The 19,594-nt window shown below is 51.5% G+C and overlaps 1 protein-coding gene across 7 annotated transcripts in view; it reads left to right on the top strand.

The window, feature by feature from the left end:
• Positions 1-19,594, top strand: part of LOC134358620 (neogenin-like) — a 316,976-nt gene that overhangs the window by 283,226 nt on the left and 14,156 nt on the right. For all 7 annotated transcript variants that reach the window (XM_063071071.1, XM_063071070.1, XM_063071068.1 and 4 more), the window contains one exon: positions 18,790-18,867. In XM_063071071.1, the coding sequence (XP_062927141.1) occupies positions 18,790-18,867 (78 nt within the window). The remainder of the gene's footprint in view (positions 1-18,789; positions 18,868-19,594) is intronic.

Genomic DNA, 19,594 nt, shown 5'->3' with positions numbered 1-19,594 from the left:
TTTATTACCCAGACTGACAGTGGGGGGATTATTACCCAGACTGACAGTGGGGTATATTACCCAGACTGACAGTGGGGGGGTTATTACCCAGACTGACAGTTGACAGTGGGGGGGAATCCGACTGACAGTGGATTTATTATCCAGACTGACATTGGGAGAGGTTATACCAGACGAGGGGGGTTATATTACCCCCAGGGGGGACAGATGACAGTGGGGGATTTATTACCCAGACTGACAGTGACAGTGGGAGGGGATTATATTACCCAGACTGACAGTGGGGGGACGGGTTCAGACTGACAGTGGTTATTCCAGACTGAGACCAACAGTGGGGGGGGGGGTTATTACCCAGACCAACAGTGGGGTTATTATCCAGACTGACAGTGGGGGGGTTTATTCCCCAGTCTGACAGTGGGGGGGGGGGTTTATTACCCAGACTGACAGTGGGGGGGGTATATTACCCAGACTGACAGTGGGGGAGGGATTAATTACCCAGACTGACAGTGGGGGGCAGACTGACAGTGGGGGAGGGATTAATTACCCAGACTGACAGTGGGGGGTTTATATACCCAGACTGATAGTGGGGGGGGTTATATTACCCAGACTGACAGTGGTGGGTTATATTACCCAGACTGACAGTGGGGTTATTATCCAGACTGACGATGGGGGAGTTTATTACCCAGACTGACAGTGGGGGGGGTATGTTACCCAGACTAACAGTGGGGGGGGGGATTTATTACCCAGACTGACAGTGGGGGGTTATATTACCCAGACTGACAGTGGGGGGGTGTATATTACCCAGACTGACAGTGGGATGGGATGGGGGGTTATTACCCAGACTGACAGTGGGGGGGTTTATTACCCAGACTGACAGTGGGGGGGGTTTATTACCCAGAGTGACAGTGACCCAGTGAGGTGGAGGGGTTTATTACCCAGACTGACAGTGGGGGGTTTATTACCCAGACTGACAGTGGGGGGGGGACAGTGGGGGGGGGTTTATTACCCAGACTGACAGTGGGGTTATTACCCAGACTGACGATGGGGGAGTTTATTACCCAGATTGACAGTGGGGGGGTTTATTACCCAGACTGACAGTGGGGGGGGATTTATTACCCAGACTAACAGTGGGGGGTTATATTACCCAGACTGACAGTGGGGGGTTATTACCCAGACTGACAGTGGGATTTATTACCCAGACTGACAGTGGGGGGTTTATTATCCAGACTGACAGTGGGGGGGTTATTACCCAGGACAGTGGGGGTTTATTCCCCAGTGGGGGTTTATTACCCAGACAGTGGGGGGATTTATTAACCAGACTGATGAGTGCAGACTGACAGGGAGTTATCATCCAGACTGACAGTGGGGGGTTTATTCCCAGACTGACAGTCGGGAGGTTTATTACCCAGGCTGAAAGTGGGGGGAGATTTATTACCCAGACTGACAGTGGGGGAGGGATTAATTACCCAGACTGACAGTGGGGGGTTTATATTACCCAGACTGACAGTGGGAGGGGGGTTTATTACCCAGACTGACAGTGGGGGAGGGATTAATTACCCAGACTGACAGTGGGGGGTTATATTACCCAGACTGACAGTGGGGGGGGTTATATTACCCAGACTGACAGTGGGGTTATTATCCAGACTGACGATGGGGGAGTTTATTACCCAGACTGACAGTGGGGGGGGGGTATTTACCCAGACTGACAGTGGGGGGCGGATTTATTACCCAGACTGACAGTGGGGGGTTATATTACCCAGACTGACAGTGGGGGGGTGTATATTACCCAGACCGACAGTGGGATGTATTACACAGACTGACAGTGGGGGGTTATATTATCCAGACTGACAGTGGGGGGGTGTATATTACCCAGACTGACAGTGGGGTGGGATTTATTACCCAGACTGACAGTGGGGGGTTATATTACCCAGACTGAGAGTGGAGGGGTTTATTACCCAGACTGACAGTGGGATAGGGTTTAATTACCCAGACTGACAGTGGGCGATTTTATTCCCCAGACTGACAGTGGGGGGGTTTATTCCCCAGACTGACAGTGGGGGGGTTTATTACCCAGACTGACAGTGGGGGGGGGGGTTATATTACCCAGACTGACAGTGGTGGAGGGATTAATTACCCAGACTGACAGTGGGGGGTTTATATTACCCAGACTGACAGTGGGAGGGGGGTTTATTACCCAGACTGACAGTGGGGGAGGGATTAATTACCCAGACTGACAGTGGGGGGTTATATTACCCAGACTGACAGTGGGGGGTATATTACCCAGACTGATAGTGGGGGGGGGGGTTATATTACCCAGACTGACAGTGGTGGGTTATATTACCCAGACTGACAGTGGGGTTATTATCCAGACCGACGATGGGGGAGTTTATTACCCAGACTGACAGTGGGGGGGGGGTATGTTACCCGGACTGACAGTGGGGGGGGGATTTATTACCCAGACTGACAGTGGGGGGTTATATTACCCAGACTGACAGTGGGGGGGGTGTATATTACCCAGACTGACAGTGGGATGTATTACCCAGACTGACAGTGGGGAGGTTTATTACCCAGACTGACAGTGGGGGGGGGTTTATTACCCCGACTGACAGTGGGGGATTTATTACCCAGACTGACAGTTGGGGGGTTTATTACCCAGACTGACAGTGGGGGATTTATTACCCAGACTGATAGTGGGAGGTTTATTCCCCAGACTGACTGTGGGGGGGTTTATTACCCAGGCTGAAAGTGGGGGGAGGTTTGTTACCCAGACCAACAGTGGGGGAGTTTATTACCTAGACTGACAGTGGGGGGGGGGGATTTATTGCCCAGACTGACAGTGAGGGGTTATATTATCAGACTGACAGTGCGGGGGGGTATATTACCCAGACTGACAGTGGGGGGGGGTTATTACCCAGACTGACAGTGGGGGTGGTATTTATTACCCAGACTGACAGTGGGGGGGGGTATATTACCCAGACTGACAGTGGGATTTATTATCCAGACTGACATTGGGAGAGGGATTAATTACCCAGACAGACTGGGGGGTTATATTACCCAGACTGACAGTGGGGGGTTATATTACCCAGACTGAGAGTGGAGGGGTTTATTACCCAGACTGACAGTGGGATAGGGTTTAATTACCCAGACTGACAGTGGGTGAGTTTATTCCCCAGACTGACAGTGGGGGGGTTTATTCTCCAGACTGACAGTGGGGGGGTTTATTACCCAGACTGACAGTGGGGGGGGGGTTTATTACCCAGACTGACAGTGGGGTTATTACCCAGACTGACGATGGGGGGGTTATATTACCCAGACTGACAGTGGCGGGGTATATTACCCAGACTGACAGTGGGATTTATTACCCAGACCGACAGTGGGGGGTGGATTATTACCCAGACTGACTGACGGTGGGGGTGGATTATTACCCAGACTGACAGTGGGGCGGTTTATTCACCAGACTGACAGTGGGGAGATTTATTACCCAGACTGACAGTGGGGGGATTTATTAACCAGACTGATGATGGGGGGGCAGGGTTTATTATGCAGACTGACAGTGGAGTTATCATCCAGACTGACAGTGGGGGGTTTATTCCCCAGACTGACAGTGGGGAGGTTTATTACCCAGGCTGAAAGTGGGGGGAGATTTATTACCCAGACCAACAGTGGGGGAGTTTAGTACCTAGACTGACAGTGGGGGGGTGGTGTATTACCCAGACCAACAGTGGGGGGGGTTATTACCCAGACTGACAGTGGGGTTATTATCCAGACTGACAGTGGGGGGGTTTATTCCCCAGTCTGACAGTGGGGGGGGGTTATTACCCAGACTGACAGTGGGGGGCGTATATTACACAGACTGACAGTGGGGGAGGGATTAATTACCCAGACTGACAGTGGGGGGTTATATTACCCAGACTGACAGTGGGGGGGTGTATATTACCCAGACCGACAGTGGGATGTATTACCCAGACTGACAGTGGGGGGTTATATTACCCAGACTGACAGTGGGGGGGGTGTATATTACCCAGACTGACAGTGGGGTGGGATTTATTACCCAGACTGACAGTGGGGGGTTATATTACCCAGACTGAGAGTGGAGGGGTTTATTACCCAGACTGACAGTGGGGGAGGGATTTATTACCCAGACTGACAGTGGGGGGTTATATTATCCAGACTGACAGTGGGGGGGGTATGTTACCCAGACTGACAGTGGGGGGGGTATGTTACCCAGACTAACAGTGGGGGGGGGGATTTATTACCCAGACTGACAGTGGGGGGTTATATTACCCAGACTGACAGTGGGGGGGTGTATATTACCCAGACCGACAGTGGGATGTATTACCCAGACTGACAGTGGGGGGTTATATTATCCAGACTGACAGTGGGGGGGGTGTATATTACCCAGACTGACAGTGGGGTGGGATTTATTACCCAGACTGACAGTGGGGGGTTATATTACCCAGACTGAGAGTGGAGGGGTTTATTACCCAGACTGACAGTGGGATAGGGTTTAATTACCCAGACTGACAGTGGGCGATTTTATTCCCCAGACTGACAGTGGGGGGGTTTATTCCCCAGACTGACAGTGGGGGGGTTTATTACCCATACTGACAGTCGGGGGGGGGTATATTACCCAGACTGACAGTGGTGGAGGGATTAATTACCCAGACTGACAGTGGGGGGTTTATATTACCCAGACTGACAGTGGGAGGGGGGTTTATTACCCAGACTGACAGTCGGGGAGGGATTAATTACCCAGACTGACAGTGGGGGGTTATATTACCCAGACTGACAGTGGGGGGTTTATTACCCAGACTGATAGTGGGGGGGGGGTTATATTACCCAGACTGACAGTGGTGGGTTATATTACCCAGACTGACAGTGGGGTTATTATCCAGACTGACGATGGGGGAGTTTATTACCCAGACTGACAGTGGGGGGGGGTATGTTACCCGGACTGACAGTGGGGGGGGGATTTATTACCCAGACTGACAGTGGGGGGTTATATTACCCAGACTGACAGTGGGGGGGGTGTATATTACCCAGACTGACAGTGGTGGGTTATATTACCCAGACTGACAGTGGGGTTATTATCCAGACTGACGATGGGGGAGTTTATTACCCAGACTGACAGTGGGGGGGGGTATGTTACCCAGACTAACAGTGGGGGGGGATTTATTACCCAGACTGACAGTGGGGTGGGATTTATTACCCAGACTGACAGTGGGGGGTTATATTACCCAGACTGACAGTGGGGGGGGGTGTATATTACCCAGACTGACAGTGGAATGTATTACCCAGACTGACAGTGGGGGGTTATATTACACAGACTGACACTGGGATGTATTACCCAGACTGACAGTGGGGGAGGGATTTATTACCCAGACTGACAGTGGGGGGTTATATTACCCAGACTGACAGTGGGGGGGGGGGGTTATATTACCCCGACTGACAGTGGGATTTATTACCCAGACTGACAGTGGGGGGATTTATTAACCAGACTGATAATGGGGGGTTTAGTATGCAGACTGACAGTGGAGTTATTATCCAGACTGACAGTGGGGGCGGTTTATTAGCCAAACTGCCGATGGGGAGGTTTATTACCCAGACTGACAGTGGGGGGGGGGGGTTATTACCCAGACTGACAGTGGGGGATTTATTACCCAGACTGATAGTGGGAGGTTTATTACCCAGACTGACAGTGGGGGTTTTATTACCCAGACTGAGAGTGGGAGGTTTATTCCCCAGACTGACTGTGGGGGGGTTTATTACCCAGGCTGAAAGTGGGGGGAGGTTTGTTACCCAGACCAACAGTGGGGGAGTTTATTACCTAGACTGACAGTGGGGGGGTTTATTACCCAGATCAACAGTGGGGGGAGTTTATTACCCAGACTGACAGTGGGGGGGATTTATTACCCAGACTGACAGTGAGGGGTTATATTACCCAGACTGACAGTGGGAGGGGGGGTTATTACCCAGACTGACAGTGGGGGTGGTATTTATTACCCAGAGTGACAGTGGGGGGGGTATATTACCCAGACTGACAGTGGGATTTATTATCCAGACTGACATTGGGAGAGGGATTAATTACCCAGACTGACTGGGGGGTTATATTACCCAGACTGACAGTGGGGGGGTATATTACCCAGACTGACAGTGGGGGGGGGGTTATTACCCAGACTGACAGTGGGGGTGGTATTTATTACCCAGACTGACAGTGGGGGGGGTATATTACCCAGACTGACAGTGGGATTTATTACCCAGACCAACAGTGGGGGGTGGGTTATTACCCAGACTGACTGACGGTGGGGGTGGATTATTACCCAGACTGACAGTGGGGCGGTCTATTCACCAGACTGACAGTGGGGAGATTTATTACCCAGACTGACTGTGGGGGGATTTATTAACCAGACTGATGATGGGGGGGCAGGGTTTATTATGCAGACTGACAGTGGAGTTATCATCCAGACTGACAGTGGGGGGTTTATTCCCCAGACTGACAGTGGGGAGGTTTATTACCCAGGCTGAAAGTGGGGGGAGATTTATTACCCAGACCAACAGTGGGGTAGTTTATTACCTAGACTGACAGTGGGGGGTTGAATTACCCAGACCAACAGTGGGGGGGGGTTATTACCCAGACCAACAGTGGGGGGGGGGTTATTATCCAGACTGACAGTGGGGGGGTTTATTCCCCAGTCTGACAGTGGGGGGGGGGTTTATTACCCAGACTGACAGTGGGGGGGGTATATTACCCAGACTGACAGTGGGGGAGGGATTAATTACCCAGACTGACAGTGGGGGGTTTATATTACCCAGACTGACAGTGGGAGGGGGGTTTATTACCCAGACTGACAGTGGGGGAGGGATTAATTACCCAGACTGACAGTGGGGGGTTATATTACCCAGATTGACAGTGGGGGGTATATTACCCAGACTGATAGTGGGGGGGGGGTTATATTACCCAAACTGACAGTGGTGGGTTATATTACCCAGACGGACAGTGGGGTTATTATCCAGACTGACGATGGGGGAGTTTATTACCCAGACTGACAGTGGGGGGTTATGTTACCCAGACTGAGTGGGGGGGGGATTTATTACCCAGACTGACAGTGGGGGGTTATATTACCCAGACTGACAGTGGGGGGGTGTATATTACCCAGACGGACAGTGGGATGTATTACCCAGACTGACAGTGGGGGGTTATATTATCCAGACTGACAGTGGGGGGGTGTATCTTACCCAGACTGACAGTGGGGTGGGATTTATTACCCAGACTGACAGTGGGGTGTTATATTACCCAGACTGAGAGTGGAGGGGTTTATTACCCAGACTGACAGTGGGATAGGGTTTAATTACCCAGACTGACAGTGGGCGAGTTTATTCCCCAGACTGACAGTGGGGGGGTTTATTCCCCAGACTGACAGTGGGGGGGGGGGTTTATTACCCAGACTGACAGTGGGGTTATTACCCAGACTGACGATGGGGGAGTTTATTACCCAGATTGACAGTGGGGGGTGTTTATTACCCAGACTGACAGTGGGGGAGGGATTTATTACCCAGACTAACAGTGGGGGGGTTATATTACCCAGACTGACAGTGGGGGGGTGTATATTACCCAGACTGACAGTGGGATTTATTACCCAGACCGACAGTGGGGGGTGGGTTATTATCCAGACTGACTGACGGTGGGGGTGGATTATTACCCAGACTGACAGTGCGGCGGTTTATTCTCCAGACTGACAGTGGGGAGATTTATTACCCAGACTGACAGTGGGGGGATTTATTAACCAGACTGATGATGGGGGGGCGGGGTTTATTATGCAGACTGACAGTGGAGTTATCATCCAGACTGACAGTGGGGGGTTTATTCCCCAGACTGACAGTGGGGAGGTTTATTACCCAGGCTGAAAGTGGGGGGAGATTTATTACCCAGACCAACAGTGGGGGAGTTTATTACCTAGACTGACAGTGGGGGGGTGTATTACCCAGACCAACAGTGGGGGGGGTTTATTACCCAGACTGACAGTGAGGTTATTATCCAGACTGACAGTGGGGGGGGGTTATTCCCCAGTCTGACAGTGGGGGGGGGTTATTACCCAGACTGACAGTGGGGGAGGGATTAATTACCCAGACTGACAGTGGGGGGTTTATATTACCCAGACTGACAGTGGGGGAGGGATTAATTACCCAGACTGACAGTGGGGGGTTATATTACCCAGACTGACAGTGGGGGGTATATTACCCAGACTGATAGTGGGGGGGGGTTATATTACCCAGACTGACAGTGGGGTTATTATCCAGACTGACGATGGGGGAGTTTATTACCCAGACTGACAGTGGGGGGGGGTATGTTACCCAGACTGACAGTGGGGGGGGATTTATTACCCAGACTGACAGTGGGGGGTTATATTACCCAGACTGACAGTGGGGGGGTGTATATTATCCAGACTGACAGTGGGGGGTTATATTATCCAGACTGACAGTGGGGGGGTGTATATTACCCAGACTGACAGTGGGGTGGGATTTATTACCCAGACTGACAGTGGGGGGTTATATTACCCAGACTGACAATGGGGGGGGGTATATTACACAGACTGACAGTGGGGGAGGGATTTATTACCCAGACTGACAGTGGGGGGTTATATTACCCAGACTGACAGTGGGGGGGGGGTTATATTACCCAGACTGACAGTGGGATTTATTACCCAGACTGACAGTGGGGGGATTTATTAACCAGACTGATGATGGGGGGGTTTATTATGCAGACTGACAGTGGAGTTATTATCCAGACTGACAGTGGGGGCGGTTTATTAGCCAAACTGCCGATGGGGAGGTTTATTACCCAGACTGACAGTGGGGGGGGGGGTTTATTACCCCGACTGACAGTGGGGGATTTATTACCCAGACTGACAGTTGGGGGGTTTATTACCCAGACTGACAGTGGGGGATTTATTACCCAGACTGATAGTGGGAGGTTTATTCCCCAGACTGACTGTGGGGGGGTTTATTACCCAGGCTGAAAGTGGGGGGAGGTTTGTTACCCAGACCAACAGTGGGGGAGTTTATTACCTAGACTGACAGTGGGGGGGTTTATTACCCAGATCAACAGTGGGGGGAGTTTATTACCCAGACTGACAGTGGGGGGGGATTTATTACCCAGACTGACAGTGAGGGGTTATATTACCTAGACTGACAGTGGGGGGGGGGGGTATATTACCCAGACTGACAGTGGGATTTATTATCCAGACTGACATTGGGAGAGGGATTAATTACCCAGACTGACTGGGGGGTTATATTACCCAGACTGACAGTGGGGGGTTATATTACCCAGACTGAGAGTGGAGGGGTTTATTACCCAGACTGACAGTGGGATAGGGTTTAATTACCCAGACTGACAGTGGGTGAGTTTATTCCCCAGACTACAGTGGGGGGGTTTATTCTCCAGACTGACAGTGGGGGGGGGTTTATTACCCAGACTGACAGTGGGGTTATTACCCAGACTGACGATGGGGGAGTTTATTACCCAGATTGACAGTGGGGGGTGTTTATTACCCAGACTGACAGTGGGGGGGTTATATTACCCAGACTGACAGTGGGGGGGGTATATTACCCAGACTGACAGTGGGATTTATTACCCAGACCGACAGTGGGGGGTGGGTTATTACCCAGACTGACTGACGGTGGGGGTGGATTATTACCCAGACTGACAGTGGGGCGGTCTATTCACCAGACTGACAGTGGGGAGATTTATTACCCAGACTGACTGTGGGGGGATTTATTAACCAGACTGATGATGGGGGGGCAGGGTTTATTATGCAGACTGACAGTGGAGTTATCATCCAGACTGACAGTGGGGGGTTTATTCCCCAGACTGAGAGTGGGGAGGTTTATTACCCAGGCTGAAAGTGGGGGGAGATTTATTACCCAGAGCAACAGTGGGGGAGTTTATTACCTAGACTGACAGTGGGGGGGGGGTGTATATTACCCAGACTGACAGTGGGATGTATTACCCAGACTGACAGTGGGGGGTTATATTGTCCAGACTGACAGTGGGGGGGTGTATATTACCCAGACTGACAGTGGGGTGGGATTTATTACCCAGACTGACAGTGGGGGGTTATATTGCCCAGACTGACAGTGGGGTGTGTGTATATTACCCAGACTGACAGTGGAATGTATTACCCAGACTGACAGTGGGGGGTTATATTACCCAGACTGACAGTGGGGTGGGATTTATTACCCAGACTGACAGTGGGGGGTTATATTACCCAGACTGACAGTGGGGTGGGATTTATTACCCAGACTGACAGTGGGGGGTTATATTACACAGACTGACACTGGGATGTATTACCCAGACTGACAGTGGGGGAGGGATTTATTACCCAGACTGACAGTGGGGGGTTATATTACCCAGACTGACAGTGGGGGGTTATATTACCCAGACTGACAGTGGGGGGGGGTATATTACACAGACTGACAGTGGGGGAGGGATTAATTACCCAGACTGACAGTGGGGGGTTTATATTACCCAGACTGACAGTGGGAGGGGGGTTTATTACCCAGACTGACAGTGGGGGAGGGATTAATTACCCAGACTGACAGTGGGGGGTTATATTACCCAGACAGACAGTGGGGGGTATATTACCCAGACTGATAGTGGGGGGGGGTTATATTACCCAGACTGACAGTGGTGGGTTATATTACCCAGACTGACAGTGGGGGGATTTATTACCCAGACTGACAGTGGGGGGTTATATTACCCAGACTGACAGTGGGGGGGGGTATATTACACAGACTGACACTGGGATGTATTACCCAGACTGACAGTGGGGGAGGGATTTATTACCCAGACTGACAGTGGGGGGTTATATTACCCAGACTGACAGTGGGGGGGGGTTATATTACCCAGACTGACAGTGGGATTTATTACCCAGACTGACAGTGGGGGGATTTATTAACCAGACTGATGATGGGGTGGTTTATTATGCAGACTGACAGTGGAGTTATTATCCAGACTGACAGTGGGGGCGGTTTATTAGCCAAACTGCCGATGGGGAGGTTTATTACCCAGACTGACAGTGGGGGGTTATATTACCCAGATAGACAGTGGGGGGTATATTACCCAGACTGATAGTGGGGGGGGGGTTATATTACCCAGACTGACAGTGGTGGGTTATATTACCCAGACTGACAGTGGGGTTATTATCCAGACTGACGATGGGGGAGTTTATTACCCAGACTGACAGTGGGGGGGGGGGTATGTTACCCAGACTGACAGTGGGGGGGGGATTTATTACCCAGACTGACAGTGAGGGGTTATATTACCCAGACTGACATTGGGAGAGGGATTAATTACCCAGACTGACTGGGGGGTTATATTACCCAGACTGACAGTGGGGGGTTATATTACCCAGACTGAGAGTGGAGGGGTTTATTACCCAGACTGACAGTGGGATAGGGTTTAATTACCCAGACTGACAGTGGGCGAGTTTATTCCCCAGACTGACAGTGGGGGGGTTTATTCTCCAGACTGACAGTGGGGGGGGGGGGTTATTACCCAGACTGACAGTGGGGTTATTACCCAGACTGACGATGGGGGAGTTTATTACCCAGATTGACAGTGGGGGGTGTTTATTACCCAGACTGACAGTGGGGGAGGGATTTATTACCCAGACTGACAGTGGGGGGGTTATATTACCCAGACTGACAGTGGGGGGGGGGTTTACCCAGACTGACTGACGGTGGGGGTGGATTATTACCCAGACTGTCAGTGGGGCGGTTTATTCACCAGACTGACAGTGGGGAGATTTATTACCCAGACTGACAGTGGGGGGATTTATTAACCAGACTGATGATGGGGGGGCGGGGTTTATTATGCAGACTGACGGTGGAGTTATTATCCAGACTGACAGTGGGGGGTTTATTCCCCAGACTGACAGTGGGGAGGTTTATTACCCAGGCTGAAAGTGGGGGAGATTTATTACCCAGACCAACATTGGGGGAGTTTATTACCTAGACTGACAGTGGGGGGGGGTATATTACCCAGACTGACAGTGGGGGGGGTTATTACCCAGACTGACAGTGGGGGGTGGATTTATTACCCAGACTGACAGTGGGGGGTTATATTACCCAGACTGACAGTGGGGGGGGGGTATATTACCCAGACTGACAGTGGGATTTATTACCCAGACTGACAGTGGGGGAGGGATTAATTACCCAGACTGACAGTGGGGGGTTACATTACCCAGACTGACAGTGGGGGAGGGATTAATTACCCAGACTGACAGTGGGGGAGGGATTAATTACCCAGACTGACAGTGGGGGGTTATATTACCCAGACTGACAGTGGGGGGGTTATGTTTCCCAGACTGACAGTGGGGTTATTACCCAGACTGACAGTGGGGGGGGGTATATTACCCAGACTGACAGTGGGGGGGGTTATGTTACCCAGACTGACAGTGGGGTTATTACCCAGACTGACAGTGGGGGGGGGGTATATTACCCAGACTGACAGTGGGGCGTTATATTACGCAGACTGACAGTGGGGTGGTGTATATTACCCAGACTGACAGTGGGATGTATTACCCAGACTGACAGTGGGGGGTTATATTACCCAGACTGACAGTGGGGTGTGTATATTACCCAGACTGACAGTGGGATGTATTACCCAGACTGACGATGGGGGAGTTTATTACCCAGATTGACAGTGGGGGGTGTTTATTACCCAGACTGACAGTGGGGGAGGGATTTATTACCCAGACTGACAGTGGGGGGGTTATATTACCCAACTGACAGTGGGGGGGTATATTACCCAGACTGACAGTGGGATTTATTACCCAGACTGACAGTGGGGGGGGGGGTTATTACCCAGACTGACTGACGGTGGGGGTGGATTATTACCCAGACTGACAGTGGGGGCGGTTTATTCACCAGACTGACAGTGGGGGGATTTATTAACCAGACTGTTGATGGGGGGGGGCGGGGTTTATTATGCAGACTGGCAGTGGAGTTATTATCCAGACTGACAGTGGGGGGGTTATTCCCCAGACTGACAGTGGGGAGGTTTATTACCCAGGCTGAAAGTGGGGGGAGATTTATTACCCAGACCAACAGTGGGGGAGTTTATTACCCAGACTGACATTGGGGTTATTATCCAGACTGACAGTGGGGGGTTTATTCCCCAGTCTGACAGTGGGGGGGGGGTTATTACCCAGACTGACAGTGGGGGGGATTTATTACCCAGACTGACAGTTGGGGGGGCTATATTACCCAGACTGACAGTGGGGGGGGTACATTACCCAGACTGACAGTGGGGGGGGGGTTATTACCCAGACTGACAGTGGGGGGGGATTTATTACCCAGACTACTGACAGTGGGGGTTATATTACCCAGACTGACAGTTGGGGGGGTATATTACCCAGACTGACAGTGGGATTTATTACCGAGACTGACAGTGGGGGAGGGATTAATTACGCAGACTGACAGTGGGGGGTTATATTACCCAGACTGACAGTGGGATGTATTACCCAGACTGATAGTGGAGGGATTTATTACCCAGACTGACAGTGGGGGGTTATATTATCCAGACTGACAGTGGGGGGGTATATTACCCAGACTGACAGTGGGGGGGATTTATTACCCAGACTGACAGTTGGGGGGGTATATTACCCAGACTGACAGTGGGGGGGGTACATTACCCAGACTGACAGTGGGGGGGGGGTTATTACCCAGACTGACAGTGGGGGGGGATTTATTACCCAGACTACTGACAGTGGGGGTTATATTACCCAGACTGACAGTTGGGGGGGTATATTACCCAGACTGACAGTGGGATTTATTACCGAGACTGACAGTGGGGGAGGGATTAATTACGCAGACTGACAGTGGGGGGTTATATTACCCAGACTGACAGTGGGATGTATTACCCAGACTGATAGTGGAGGGATTTATTACCCAGACTGACAGTGGGGGGTTATATTATCCAGACTGACAGTGGGGGGGTATATTACCCAGACTGACAGTGGGGGGGGGGATTTATTACCCAGACTGACAGTGGGGGGTTATATTACCCAGACTGACAGTGGGGGGGGGGTATATTACACAGACTGACAGTGGGATGTATTACCCAGACTGACAGTGGGGGAGGGATTTATTACCCAGACTGACAGTGGTGGGTTATATTATCCAGACTGACAGCGGGGGGGGGGGGGTTTATTACCCAGACTGACAGTGGGGGAGGGTTTAATTACCCAGACTGACAGTGAGGGGTTATATTACCCAGACTGCCAGTGAGGGGGGTTATATTACCCAGACTGACAGTGGGGGGTTATATTACCCCGACTGACAGTGGGGTGGTTTATTACCCAGACTGACAGTGGGGGATTTATTACCCAGACTGATAATGGGAGGTTATATTACCCAGACTGACAGTGGGATTTATTATCCAGACTGACATTGGGAGAGGGATTAATTACCCAGACTGACAGTGGGGGGTTATATTACCCAGACTGAGAGTGGAGAGGTTTATTACCCAGACTGACAGTGGGGTAGGGTTTAATTACCCAGACTGACAGTGGGCGAGTTTATTCCCCAGACTGACAGTGGGGGGGTTTATTCCCCAGACTGACAGTGGGGGGGTTTATTACCAGACTGACAGTGGGGTTATTACCCAGTCTGACGATGGGGGAGTTTATTACCCAGATTGACAGTGGGGGGTGTTTATTACCCAGACTGACAGTGGGGGAGGGATTTATTACCCAGACTGACAGTGGGGGGTTATATTACCCAGACTGACAGTGGGGGGGGGGTATATTACCCAGAGTGACAGTGGGGGGGTATATTACCCAGACTGACAGTGGGATTTATTATCCAGACTGACATTGGGAGAGGGATTAATTACCCAGACTGACAGTGAGGGATTATATTACCCAGACTGAGAGTGGAGGGGTTTATTACCCAGACTGACAGTGGGGTAGGGTTTAATTACCCAGACTGACAGTGGGCGAGTTTATTCCCCAGACTGACAGTGGGGGGGTTTATTCCCCAGACTGACAGTGGGGGGGTTTATTACCAGACTGACAGTGGGGTTATTACCCAGTCTGACGATGGGGGAGTTTATTACCCAGATTGACAGTGGGGTGTGTTTATTACCCAGATTGACAGTGGGGGAGGGATTTATTACCCAGACTGACAGTGGGGGGTTATATTACCCAGACTGACAGTGGGGGGGGGGGTGTATATTACCCAGAGTGACAGTGGGGGGGTATATTACCCAGACTGACAGTGGGATTTATTACCCAGACTGACAGTGGGGGGTTTATTCCCCAGACTGACAGTGGGGGGGTTTATTACCCAGGCTGAAAGTGGGGGGAGATTTATTACCCAGACCAACAGTGGGGGAGTTTATTACCTAGACTGACAGTGGGGGGGTGTGTATTACCCAGACCAACAGTGGAGGGGGGGTTATTACCCAGACTGACAGTGGGGGGTTTATTCCCCAGTTTGACAGTGGGGGGGGTTTATTACCCAGACTGACAGTGGGGGGGATTTATTACCCAGACTGACAGTGGGGGGGTATATTACCCAGACAGACAGTGGGGGGGGAGTTTATTACCCAGACTGACAGTGGGGGGTTATATTACCCAGACTGACAGTGGGGGGGGGTGTATTACCCAGACTGACAGTAGGGGAGGGATTTATTTCCCAGACTGACAGTGGGGGTTATATTACCCAGACTGACAGTGGGGGAGGGATTAATTACCCAGACTGACAGTGGGGTTATTACCCAGACTGACCGTGGGGGGGGGGTATATTACCCAGACTGACAGTGGGGGTTATATTACCCAGACTTGACAGTGGGGGGTGTATATTACCCAGACTGACAGTGAGATGTATTACCCAGACTGACAGTGGGGGGGTGTATATCACCCAGACTGACAGTGGGATGTATTACCCAGACTGACAGTGGAGGGATTTATTACCCAGACTGACAGTGGGGGGTTATATTATCCAGACTGACAGTGGGGGGGGGGTATATTACCCAGACTGACAGTGGGGGAGGAATTTATTACCCAGACTGACAGTGGGGGGTTATATTATCCAGACTGACAGTGGGGGGGTTTATTACCCAGACTGACAGTGGGGGAGGGATAATTACCCAGACTGACAGTGAGGGGTTATATTACCCAGACTGACAGTGGGGGGGGGGTATATTACCCAGACTGACGATGGGGGAGTTTATTACGCAGACTGACAGTGGGGGGGTTTATTACCCAGACTGACAGTGGGGGTGGGATTAATTACCCAGACTGACAGTGAGGGGTTATATTACCCAGACTGACAGTGGGGGGGGGGGGTTATTACCGAGACTGACAGTGGGGGGTATTGTTACCACGCTGACAGTGGGGGGAGGGATTTATTACCCAGACTTACAGTGGGGGTATTAATTACCCAAACTGACAGTGGGAGAGTTTTTTACCCAGACTGACAGTGAGGGGGGGTATATTACCCAGACTGACAGTGGGATTTATTATCCAGACTGACATTGGGAGAGGGATTAATTACCCAGACTGACAGTGGGGGGTTATATTACCCTGACTGAGAGTGGAGAGGTTTATTACCCAGACTGACAGTGGGGTAGGGTTTAATTACCCAGACTGACAGTGGGCGAGTTTATTCCCCAGACTGACAGTGGGGGGGTTTATTCCCCAGACTGACAGTGGGGGGGTTTATTACCCAGACTGACAGTGGGGTTATTACCCAGACTGACGATGGGGGAGTTTATTACCCAGATTGACAGTGGGGGGTGTTTATTACCCAGACTGACAGTGAGGGGTTATATTACCCAGACTGACAGTGGGGGGGTATATTACCCAGAGTGACAGTGGGGGGGTATATTACCCAGACTGACAGTGGGATTTATTACCCAGACTGACAGTGGGGGGGGGGGTTATTACCCAGACTGACTGACGGTGGTGGTGGATTATTACCCAGACTGACAGTGGGGGCGGTTTATTCACCAGACTGACAGTGGGGAGATTTATTACCCAGACTGACAGTGGATGGATTTATTAACCAGACTGATGATGGGGGGGCGGGGTTTATTATCCAGACTGACAGTGGGGGGTTTATTCCCCAGACTGACAGTGGGGGGGTTTATTACCCAGGCTGAAAGTGGGGGGAGATTTATTACCCAGACCAACAGTGGGGGAGTTTATTACCTAGACTTACAGTGGGGGGGGGGGTGCATTACCCAGACCAACATTGGTGGGGGGGGGTTGTATTACCCAGACTGACAGTGGGGGGTTTATTCCCCAGTCTGACAGTGGGGGGGGGGGTTTATTACCCAGACTGACAGTGGGGGGGGATTTATTACCCAGACTGACAGTGGGGGGGGTATATTACCCAGACTGAGTGTGTGGGGGGGGCATATTACACAGACTGACAGTGGGATGTATTACCCAGACTGACAGTGGGGGAGGGATTTATTACCCAGTTGACAGTGGGGGGGTTTATTACCCAGACTGACAGTGGGGGAGGGATTAATTACCCAGACTGACAGTGGGGGGTTATATTACCCAGACTGACAGTGGGGGAGGGATTTATTACCCAGACTGACAGTGGGGGGTTATATTACCCAGACTGACAGTAGGGGGGGTATATTACCCAGACTGACAGTGGTGGGGGGCTATATTACCCAGACTGACAGTGGGGGGAGAGATTTATTCCCCAGACTGACAGTGGAAGAGTTTATTACCCAGACTGACAGTGGGGGGGGGTTTTATTACCGAGACTGACAGTGGGGGGTATTGTTACCCAGACTGACAGTGGGGGGAGGGATTTATTACCCAGACTGACAGTGGGGGTATTAATTACCCAGACTGACAGTGGGAGAGTTTTTTACCCAGACTGACAGCGAGGGGGGGTATATTACCCAGACTGACAGTGAGGGGGGGTATATTACCCAGACTGACAGTGGGGGGTTTATTACCCAGACTTAAAGGAGAGGGTGGGTTTTGAACCAGACCTAGTTGGTGCTCAGTGAGTTGTGGCATGTAGTCGTGCACGCGGACCTTTGCTCACGCAGCTGAGCCATATCGGTGGGAAGGTCCTCCCTTTCTCTGCGTTCTCAAGTTAACCACGTGGCCGCCCTCTGGTCCGAGGGTGGGCGCTGATGTTTCCCTGCTGCCCTTCAGTGCTTTCCGAGGGGTAGATGATGGGATTCCCAACCCTTCTTTCTTTCGAGCCCAGCACCCACTGATTTAATCTTGGCCTAATCACTGAACACTTTTCAATGGCCAATAAACTATAAACTAGTCGATACATTTTGGACTGTGGGTGGAAACCGGAAATCCCAAAGAAACCTATATGCACACGGAAGGCATGTACAAAGTTACTTTCAGAGGACAGTAGAATTGAACTTTGAACTCTGAACTCCGGCGTCTCGAGCTGTGATTGCGTCATGCTAACTCCTCTGACCCCACTGATGTAATCAATGTACATGAATAAACGTTGGCATGAAATTACCAGTTATTTAGCCGTTTCCTTGTTCCCACCCTCACGCTGATCCAGAGACACTTAACAGAAGAGATGTGAGCACCCTCTTGGCAGTGGGGAGCCATCACTCCAGAGACTGACGAACATTGTTGTGGGGCAAATTGATCAAAGGAGTAAGCTTTCCATTCCTCCCATCCTGTGTCCCTTCTGTGTACTGTAGGGGTGGAGTAGTCAGTAGTGAGTGACTGTGAATGTTTCTGCATGGCTCCATACACCAGCTCTGATCTTCCTGTGTTTCTGCAGCACCTGGATCATCTGGGAAAGTTGGAAAGCACCCTCCAATGATGGACTCAGGGGCAGACACCAGGCACTCCATCGGCGGTGAGCAGTAACTTGCGTCTGTACAGCAGTGACTTCTCCACGGGCCGTCCTTGCCGCTGTTCTGTCCCCACACTACTTCCCCTGCAAAGGCCTTCGTCACCAATTCTGATCACACAGACCATGACCCACCTCCCCATCCCCCCAAGACAAACCGACCGTCTCTCTCTCCCTCCCTCCCTCACTCTCTCTCAATCTCTCACTTACACTCACTCACACACACATTCCACGGTGCATGTTTGTGCCCCGGTCTCTCTCTCTCTCCTCTCCCACTTTCCCTTTCCTTCTCCCTCCATCCCCCTTTACCCACCTCACACACTTTGTGTGGTCCTTCTCCCTCACTCACTGCCCTCACACACAGAATCATCTGTCCCGCATACAGCCTGCAGTCGCCTCTCCCCACACACATCCACTGTCCCAGCCTCTCCCCACACACATCCACTGTCTCTCCCCACACACATTCACTGTCACTGTCTCTCCCCACACACATCCACTGTCTCTCCCCACACACATCCACTGTCTCTCCCCACACACATCCACTGTCTCTCCCCACACACATTTACTGTCACTGTCTCTCCCCACACACATCCACTGTCCCAGCCTCTCCCCACACACATCCACTGTCACTGTCTCTCCCCACACACATCCACTGTCCCAGCCTCTCCCCACACACATCCACTGTCTCTCCCCACACACATCCACTGTCACTCCCCACACACATTCACTGTCT

The sequence above is a fragment of the Mobula hypostoma genome, chromosome 18, assembly GCF_963921235.1.
Source record: "Mobula hypostoma chromosome 18, sMobHyp1.1, whole genome shotgun sequence".
Lineage (NCBI taxonomy): Eukaryota > Metazoa > Chordata > Chondrichthyes > Myliobatiformes > Myliobatidae > Mobula > Mobula hypostoma.
This window is presented reverse-complemented; position numbering and strand designations above follow the sequence as displayed.